Source organism: Phascolarctos cinereus, unplaced genomic scaffold, assembly GCF_003287225.1.
Source record: "Phascolarctos cinereus isolate Bilbo 61053 unplaced genomic scaffold, phaCin_HiC Scaffold_7;HRSCAF=346, whole genome shotgun sequence".
Classification (NCBI taxonomy): Eukaryota; Metazoa; Chordata; class Mammalia; order Diprotodontia; family Phascolarctidae; genus Phascolarctos; species Phascolarctos cinereus.
This window is the reverse complement of record NW_027556180.1, coordinates 60,878,529-60,888,408: the sequence shown is the minus strand read 5'-3', so window position 1 is coordinate 60,888,408 and position 9,880 is coordinate 60,878,529. Positions and strand designations below refer to the sequence as shown.

At 37.6% G+C, this 9,880-nt stretch overlaps 1 protein-coding gene across 1 annotated transcript in view; it reads right to left on the bottom strand.

The window, feature by feature from the left end:
- Positions 1-315: 315 nt before the first annotated feature.
- Positions 316-9,880, bottom strand: part of DOCK10 (dedicator of cytokinesis 10) — a 364,408-nt gene continuing 354,843 nt past the window's right edge. Inside the window, 3 exon segments of the mRNA XM_020975484.2 lie at positions 316-1,102; positions 7,261-7,399; positions 7,616-7,716. Coding sequence (XP_020831143.1) covers positions 986-1,102; positions 7,261-7,399; positions 7,616-7,716 — 357 coding nt within the window. The 3' untranslated portion in view covers positions 316-985.

Here is a 9,880-nt window from a genome sequence, read left to right as displayed (position 1 = left end):
TCCTTCCTTTCTTCCTTCCTTCCTTCCTTCCTTCCTCCTTCCTTCCTTCCTTCCTTCTTTCCTTCCTTCCTCTTTGTGTTTTCTGTATTTAGCACAGTGCCTAGAGAGCTATAGGTATTTAATAAATATTTCTTGATTGATTGCTGGCAGGAAGACACCCTCGTTGACCTCTGGAGGAACTTTGAAGCTGAGATATGATTCCTTGTGCTTGCCTTCTCTAGTTTGGGTGTTAGTGACAGGTAGGGGGCAGCTAAGTTACTTTCCTGAATTTCTAATAAAGCCCTTTTGGTCCCAACCTAAAGAGCAAACAAGATGAAAAGTATGTGTATTTTTATTTCTATTAACAAAACAAAAAAATATATACCACAGTCATTTCATATCTTGCTGCTTCTAAGAGCATATGTTACAATAAAATAACTCAACAAGCTTCAAAGATTAGCCTTTATCAACACTTTTGTACACATACACAAATATTTTAATATACTGGTATCTCAAAGGTTATCCATATAATTTTAGTATTGTCATAAGTATGAACTAAATAGTCTCTTTTGTTCAATTTTGTAAAAATGACATATTTTACACATCTTCTATTTACAACTGAAATATGCTTCGATGTTACAAAACACCCACATTGACCTTTAAAATATGTATACTAGGACTTGGTATTAGACCTATTCTCACAGCAAACTTCCTGCTTGCTGCCGAGCTACACATCTATTGGAAATTTATAGCATGTATCCAGCCTGGCTTCATAAACTTTGTTCAGTAACAAAAAAACCCCAAAACAAAACCATAGGAAAAGTGCAAATACTGGAGTTGGCAAAATTCTCAAGCTAGCAATGTAAAAAATAATATGTTAACACCATGAGACTTAGAATAAATTAACACCGTATCTCCCTCGCCAGTTTCACTATAGCCCTCAGGATTGGCTCAAAGACGCCAAAGTCCTCTAGAGGTAGAGGTCTGACTAAGGTTGCAGCTGGCATCAGACATCGGTACTGGGTGAAGCCAAGGTTGTCTGTGGGGGGTTGCTTGACCTATTAATAACACGAGGATAAGTTCGCTCCACTCCTTGCTTTGATGGGTCCTCCTTGCACGTAATCTGTAAGAGAAACATCAAGTCAAGAAATCATGGTTGATACCTCATGTATATTTAAAAATGAGAAATTTACATTGCTGATGTTTTAAAATATGCTTAACAAAAAACTGTTTATGACATCTTATAAAAGGCAATTCTGTGGATTTTGAATCTAAGCACAAATTCTGTTAATAAGAGCACAATTTGAAGAGGGAACTTTGGAACCAGCAGGTCCTTCAATCAGGGATGCACCAGACTTTATTAACATCATTGAGAATACCTGCATTTGATTGTCTGTAATTTTACCCTACCATGAAAACTTACATTTCATTTATTCCAATTCTCTGTGGTAAAAAGAGAGACAGCTGAAATTTCAATTTGTGGTGGTTGCTTCTGGAAAAATAATAGCCAACCTTTTCCTCTCCTGGGCTTTACTTTCTAAAAGTTTGAAATATAATTGAATGATTTCCTAATGGGCCAGATATGAATTGGATCTAGTAATAATAAACCAAGTCAATCATTATAAAAATAACCTCAAATATGTTTTTTTACTGAAGAGATATTATGAATACTATTTTGAATTTCCTTCCAGTATTAGAAACATCATTTCCCTTCCTGGTCTCTTTATTACTGTTGTCTCATTAAAGATTAGATTCCAGTACTCTTTAACCACCCTAAAATTGCTAAAGTGGGTGGAAACATGTGAAATGAGTATGGTATATAGTTTTTGTTTTGATAATGGAAATATAAATGAATATTCTTTGCATTTCATTTGCTTTTCAGGTTGGGGACTAAGAGGCTTTAAGGGAAATCCAGACTGACAATTTGAGAAGCAACATGACAATGTAGTGGAAAGACCATTTGATTGGAGTCAGAGGGACTTGGGTTCAAGTCCTGGTTTTGACACTGACTGGATATAAGACCAAGGGCAAATCATTTCACACCTCTTAGCTTCAGTAACCTGTAACCTGAAAGCCTTGGAGTAGAAGATTTCTAGATCTTAAATAGCTCTAAATGTGTAGTTTTATATTCACTCTATCTCCATAGATTATACATACATTTTTGTTTTATGTCTAATGGCATCTATGGACCTTTGCATCCAGAGGAAGTACATAACTGCAATGATCAAAAGAACCAAGGCTTATGGTTTACCAGAAATTTTGCCTGAAAAAAACAAATGGCAGAAGCAGAATGCTGAACACCCCCTCCGATGAATCAGAATGTGAGAGAATTGATAAGTCCCCTTCTCAGGGCTCAGATCGATACCAATGACCATGGCTGAATTTACTGATCTGTTATCTTTAGTTTAAAATATACCTAAGTGAACAAATAGGAGTGTCACTTTTAACATATAGAACCATGGATGTTAGAGCTCTAAGAGGCATTATAAGCTGTTCACTCCAACCTTCTCATTTTATAAAATGAAGAAACTGAGCTTCAAATAGGTTAAGTGGTTTTTCTGAGGTTACCCAGGGGCAGATAAAGGTCTTGGTTTTCATTTACTAGCTGTGACCTTAGGATTCTTGATCTGTTCTCAGGGATAGGAGCAATGGGATATGGCATTAGTCTTTGTCCTTAATTGATAACATCTTCCTACAGGAAAATGAAACCCAGATTCAAGAAATAGGATATTTGACCTTGGAATCTTCTAAAGAAGGATTTTCTTTTTGCTATTTTTGGAGGCACTGGAGGGGTCAGTACTATCTGCAAATGTATTTATGGAGTGTCTTGGACCCTTAAACTTGAAAGGAACCTTAAAGGTTTCCTAGGGCAATGTCATTTTTCTTTATAGCACTCATTTAACTTTTGTTTGAACACCTTCAGTGATGTGGAACTCACTAATGACTCAGTTCATTCCATTTCTGGATAGCTCTAATTATAAAGTTTTCCTTATAATAAAAAATTTCCTACTGTTACTTTCATCTATTTATCTTAATTCTGCGATGTTGGTCCATATATAGTCAGTTTAATCTGCTTTTCAAATATTGGACTTTCAATTTGTTTTTTGGACTTTCAATTATTTAGAAACAGCTATAATGAAACCCTAAGCATTCATTCCTTTTTCTAGGTTAAACAGCCCTGGTTCTTTCAACTCATCACATGACATGGTTTTCAGTGTCCTTAATATGCTAGATGTACTCTAACTTGTCATTGTTGTTCTTAAAATATGGTGTTTGGAACTGAGACCAGTAGTCCAGGTATGGCCTGATGAAGAATAAACGCAGTGAACTTCCCTCAACTGAGACACCATAGTTCTATTGAGGCAGCCCTTCATCAAATTAAATTTCCCAATAGCCATGTTACAATGTTAACTTTTGCTGTAGTTACCATTCAGTTCAAATTCCCAGGTCTTTTGAACATTATCTTCTACCTTTACCATGCTGAATGCATGTGATTAAAAACAAAACAAAAGAAAACAAAGTACAAAAGTTTACATTGATTCTTGTGAAATGTCATCCTCTTTTATTTGGCCCATTATTATAACCTTTTGACATCATTTTGGAGAAGATTCTCTCATTTAAGATATCCATTTATTATGAAAATTTGATAAATATGCATCTGTGTTCTTATTCAGATCACTGTTAAAATTTTGGATGAATGATGGAGCCAGGCAACACTTGGCTGCAGACCTTCCCCTGGCATAACACCAGCCATTGATATATACTCTTTAGATCCAGTGATTCCACCAGTTATGAATGAATCTGACTATATGATTGTCCATCTCATTTTCTCCTGTCTTATCCACAAGGATACCATGAAAAATTGCCAGATACTTTGCTAATATTTAGTTGTACTATGTCTCCAGAAGTCCCCTGATCTACCAGCTCAGTAACCCTATGAAAAAATGGAATGAGATTAATCTGGAATGGATTATTGGTTTTAGCAGTAGTAACAATAATGATGTGGAGAAAGGCAAACTGTCCTCTGTGTAAAAGAATGTTATATACTAATTGAATTATTTGACCCAAATCACCAACTGAAGAGGCCTAAGTCTAAGAAAGGTAGAAATGCTGTTGTGGTTGTATATGACAGTGCTGGAATTTGTGACAAGTGTTTTTTTTTCTTTCCTATACAACTTCAGAGGTTACTGTATGGAGTTGGAACAAGCAAATGAAGCTTATTTATCATTTATACTGATCATCAATGAGCTTTCAGAGGATGTGAAAGATGTGAGGGAAAAGGGACAACAGCAAGAGACAGGAATGGGAAAGACAACAAAAGACATATAGACGTAAGAAAAACAAAACATACCACTTTTGCTTACAGTATTGAGGGAAATGTTAGACATAGAAGAACAGAAGCTGTATAAACATGGACCATGACAGAGCTGTCAGGAAAAAAAAAAAGAAAAAAGTATTTGTGCGCCAAGTTTTATTTTCAAAGGCTACATAGATGATTGAAAACAGCATCATTGCTTTCTTCACCTTGGCCAACTGTTTGGCTCATTTCTCTTACCCACAAAAGACATGAAGCATATACTAGGCCTTTTAGTTTTCTATTTTCTATTTATGCTTTATCATATATTTCCAGGAAATATCATCTAAAAATAATACCCATCTTTCATTCCAATGCTAGTTCCTTCCCTTCCCTTCCCTTCCCTTCCCTTCCCTTTCCCTTCCCTTCCCTTCCCTTCCCTTCCCTTCCCTTCCCTTCCCTTCCCTTCCCTTCCCTTCCCTTCCCTTTTTTTATTGGATAATCCAGTTATTACATCAGGAGTCTTAGAGTATCCTGTGTACTTAAGTGTTTTTGCAGCAGAGTGCCCAACAAAGATCATAACTACTAAATACTCATCTGTGCAAAATATATGCACATAAATGCATATATGCAAATGCATACATATGTATGATGCTTAAGTACAAATAACAGAAATAACTTAAAAAATAAATACTGGAACACAGATTTGTGCTTCTACAAAATAGCATTTAAATTAGATAGTCTAAATGGATCTGCTTTCTTGGACCTATGGTAACTGTTATTTTCTCCAAACCAATAAATCAGTTCTGTTGTGTGAAAAATGGATCACAATAAATGTGTCCCTTTTCCTAAGAGTTTTTCTTAATTCCTCTACAAACGTGATCCGGCCTGGATAAAAAAGAGGATAGGAACTTCTTGAAGGTAAATGGTCTAAAATGCTAAGTCTAGGCAAGTATTCCATATGATCTATAGTCATTTTTAGTTAGGAGGTACTTAGATTACTTTCTTCAATTCATTGTACAGGACAAGCATGAAAGTTCTACCCATGCCTCTAAGAACACTGGATGAGGCACCCTTTACAAAAGCATGCCTCCCTCATCTTTAGCAATCTTCCTCGGCAGTCACTCGTCCCCAGTATATAGGATATCTGTTTCTTTGTGCCCAGACTTTATCATTATTCTAAGTCTTACTGTATCAAAGAGATAGGAGACCATACCTTCTACAGCAGCCACAAATAGTGCAGTCATTCAACTTATCACAATATGAATGCTTTTAAGATCTGGGAGCATACCTTTCAAGATAATAATACCCTGTACTGAACTTGATACTAGGTGTGAATTCTATCAGAATTGGTGACTTTTACAAGGCAGTCTACAAGGCCCTTTGAATTCTCTTTCAATGGTAGATTTCCCAACATCGTAGCCAAGGGAGTTCTCACAAAATCCAAGTTGAGACAAGTAGCTTCAGCTGCCTCACCAGAGGCAAGATAATTGCAAATTTTCTCCAAAATGGCGTATGCTTGTCCATTCCTCCCTCAAACCCCTGCTCATAGTTATTCTTACAGGCAAAGTCAAGGGCCTGGGTGGGAATTATCTGATGACATTTGCTAAGTCATATCTTGGGATATGGTCTACAAAAAAGCATTGAAACTAGATGGTCTAAATGGGAAAGCATTCCCTATTTCTTTGGAATTCAGATGATAAAATCCATTATACCTTTGTAATGCGTATTAGCTACAATTTGTTAACTTGCATTTTGCCTCAGCAGTAGTAGTTTGACTCTCTTGAGGGGAGCCATCACAGTCTTGGAGACTGCAGCTGTGATGCCACCGGCCAAGAAGTAATTGATGAAGGAGATGATGAAGGAGACTGCCTGCTTCATCATTGTTACAGAGGGGGAGCCAGTGGGAGAGGGCTGAAACCCTGGGAATGCATTGCTGTCTGCATGGCCCCTTGCTACGTACAGCTCAGACCAAAAAGCCAGATCCAGTTCTAATTACCTGTTCTCTAGGAAGCCTACAAAGATTGAGTTAAGAGATTATTGAATGTATTGTACCAGACTGGAGATGCAGAGATGATATAAGGCACAGTTCTTGCCTTCAAGGAGCTGGCTCTGTGTGTGTGTGTGTGTGTGTGTGTGTGTGTGTGTGTAGACATACTTTTATCAACAAACATCTTACATTTACAAGGGACAAAACTATGAAAGAAGGCACTTCACTCGGCCTAAAATAAATCTAGCATCTGAGATTATGGGAATATGGAAAACACTTCCTTCAGGCAGGGACTGAGTTTGACCCTGATTCAGCAGAAACTTTCTTGTTGAGTGGCTGGCTTCTGTACAGGTATAATTAGGTTAGTAGGAATCTAGGCCTTAATCCTGGTGTTCTTTATTTCATTTTCTAGATCAATGGTGTCAAACTCAAATAGAAACGGGAGCCACTAGGCTGTCCATAAGGATTCCTGTGGGTGCCATGTTGACTTAGAAAATGGCATGATAAAATTTCTATGTTTTGTTGTATTTTATGTGTTTTTTAAAATATTTCCCCATTACATTTTAATCTGGTTCACACTTCACAAGGGAGTGTTGTAGGCCTGTGTTTGATACCTTGGTTCAAGATCACAGGTTCCCTATGCATCAGGCTTGGGATTTCATCCCTTATCTATCCTAATGTGGAGAAACCAGATATATCAAGATGGGGAGGGTGTTAGCAGCTAAGAGAGGTAGGAATATGGTTCGAAGTATGGCTTTTCCCATTCATAGTGCTATTTTGAGGCAGTGGGTCTTCTACCTGGGGGAGGAAAGAAACTGAGTGTTCATCTAATGGTTAACTTAGGGACAGACTGAATTATTTAGTAGCAAGGTGATCTCTCCTGTATCTGCTTCTTATACTGGGCTTAAAATTAACCAGATCAGTCACCCCTCCAGATAAACTTCTGTGAAACTTTTTGGCCTGGGATTTATAAGGAATAATAAAAAAGAAACCTCACCTGCTCATTCATGATTGTGGAGAGTTCACTGAGCATGTCCTTGTAATGAGACTTCATTTCTTCCTGATATTCCAGCTGGTCCTCTTTAATGAGGCGCTCATTAACATCAAGGGCATGCCCGCATGCATCTGCAAATTGCCTTGGGTGACAGAAGTAAACAGATGAAATATGGCCTAAAAAATGTGCTGATGGAAGAAAGCGTCCTGCCATCACTGACCATTAGCTGTCTTCTATGAGGCCTTTTATCTGGCCTTCCCTTATATGCTTACAACATTCTTTAAGTCACATTTTATTGACCTTCTTTTTCCTCCCTCCCTCCTAGGGGAAAAAAATATTCAAGCAATAAAAAATTTACCTGAAAATTTCCTTCAAAAGCTTTACTTGGTTGTCAGGATATTTTTTTGCATTTGTTTCTTCAAGGAAAGCTCTGGCATAAGCCATAGGCCCTGCATTTACCTATCGGGAAGAAATGGTTTTAGGCTATTGGAGATCAATCAATCAATCAAGCATTTATTAAGGTTATTCTTCCATTGTCACATATCAAACTACTAACAATCCATGGCCCAGCTCATGTCCTTTTCTGAGAAGTTTCACCTGACGCCTCCAGTTCAGAGAAATTGATCAAATCAATTAACTGACAATCATTTATTAACTGGCTTCATGATGTAGATAAAAATACAATGAATGCAACAATATCTCTTCTCAAGAGTTGACATTCTAATGGATGAGACACGTCCATATTTAAGTCTATGCTGAATAAACATAAAGAGAATAAACACAAGCTAGTTGGAAGGGGGAGAGCACTAGAGTGGATCACTAAAGGCTTCATGTTGAAGGGGATGCCTGAACTATCTTGAAGGAAGAGAGGAATTCTGTGAGGTGGATCTGAGGAGGGAGTATGTTTCAGACATGGAGGGCAGCCAATGCAAAAGCTCAGGAAGGAGAAACAGAGTGCCATATGTGAGGAACAGAGAAGGTCAGTTTGGATGGCTTGTAGAGTGTGGGAAGGGAAGTAATGTATGAGACTATAGAGTGGATTGTATACAGTTTTTGAAGGACTTTAAAAGCTAAAGGGAAAAAACATATATATTAGTGGTAATAGGGAGCCACTGGAATTTATTGAATGGTCAGATCTGCCCTTAAAGAAAATCACTTTGATAGCAGCTGTGGAAGACAGATTGAAGTGAGGAGAGACTCAAAACAAGGAGATCAATTAGGAAATCATAGCAAGAGTCTAGGTAATGGGTTATGAAGGCTTGGTCTAGGGTGGTGGCTATTCAGATAGAGGGAAGTGGTCATAGATAAGAGATGTTATGGAGGAAGAAATGATAAGACTTGGCAACTGGCTGGATATGTAGAATGGAGAGATAATACTGGGGCCATAAACCTAGGAGACTGGAAGAATGTTGGTGTTTTTTTGACAGAAATGGGGAAGTTTAGAAGATTAGTGACTTTTGGGGGAGAAAGAATGAGCTGTTTTTGACATGTTGAGTTTGAGATGCCTCTGGGATATCCATATGAGATGGTGATACATTACTGAAGCTTGGGGGAGATACAGGGGTTGGATATAGAGATCTATGTGAGGCGTTTTGCATAGAGGTGATAAACCTATGGGAGCTGATGAGATCACTGAGAGTACATACAGAGAGAAGAGGACAGAGGACAGAGCCTTGGGGAACAGTCACAGGTGGGGACATGATATGGGTGATGAGTCCACAAAGGACATTGAGAAGGAATGGTCAGACAGGGAGGAGGAGGAGGACTGGGAGAGAATAATGTCAGGAAAGCCCAGAAAGGAAAGAATATCCATAAGGAAAGGGTGGCCAACAATATGAAACACAGCAGTACAATCAAGAAGGATGAAGACTGAAAATTAAAAAAAAAACTTTTAGATTTAGCAGTTAAAAGATTGTTGGTAACTTTGGAAAGAACAATTTTAGTTGTGTGATTACTCCTTCACTTTAAACATATCACCCTATGCTGTAGTTGTTTGTATTAATCTCCAAAACTTGACCGTAAGCTACTGGAGGGCAGGGATGATGTATGATATTATTTTCTGTATCTCCCATAGCACCTCCTTCCTCATCTGACACATACAGGAAATCCAAAATAGGACCAAAAATGGATGTGTATACTTTCAATTCTGATAGCAAAAAAAATCGGAAATATCTGAATTTCTTATTCTTTGCAACTTTTAAAATGGGAGCTGGGGGCTTGAAAAGAGTAAGTTGGGGCAGAAGAAAGAAAAAAAAGAAGCTAAACAGGGTGGCTTCCACCACTTACTATATTTCAACAAGCTATTAATGCTTGTGACTGACAGATAATTACTGAGGTAGCAGTTAAGAGTCGGAAGCACTGGTAAGTCAGTAAACATTTCAGAAACTTGTTAGGTTTTCTTTCATTTTTGCAAGGATGTTAATGCCTGAGAACTATTTGGATTCAAATGTAAATCACTGGGAGAAAATATAATTTTTTTCTTTATCCTCATTATACCTTTTGTATTATATTATATGTGTACGTATCTTAATTCCCTTGGTAAAATATAAGCTCCTTGAGGACAAGGACCATTTTTTTTTATATTCACATCCCCAGCACCTAGCACAGTGCCTTGTACATAGAA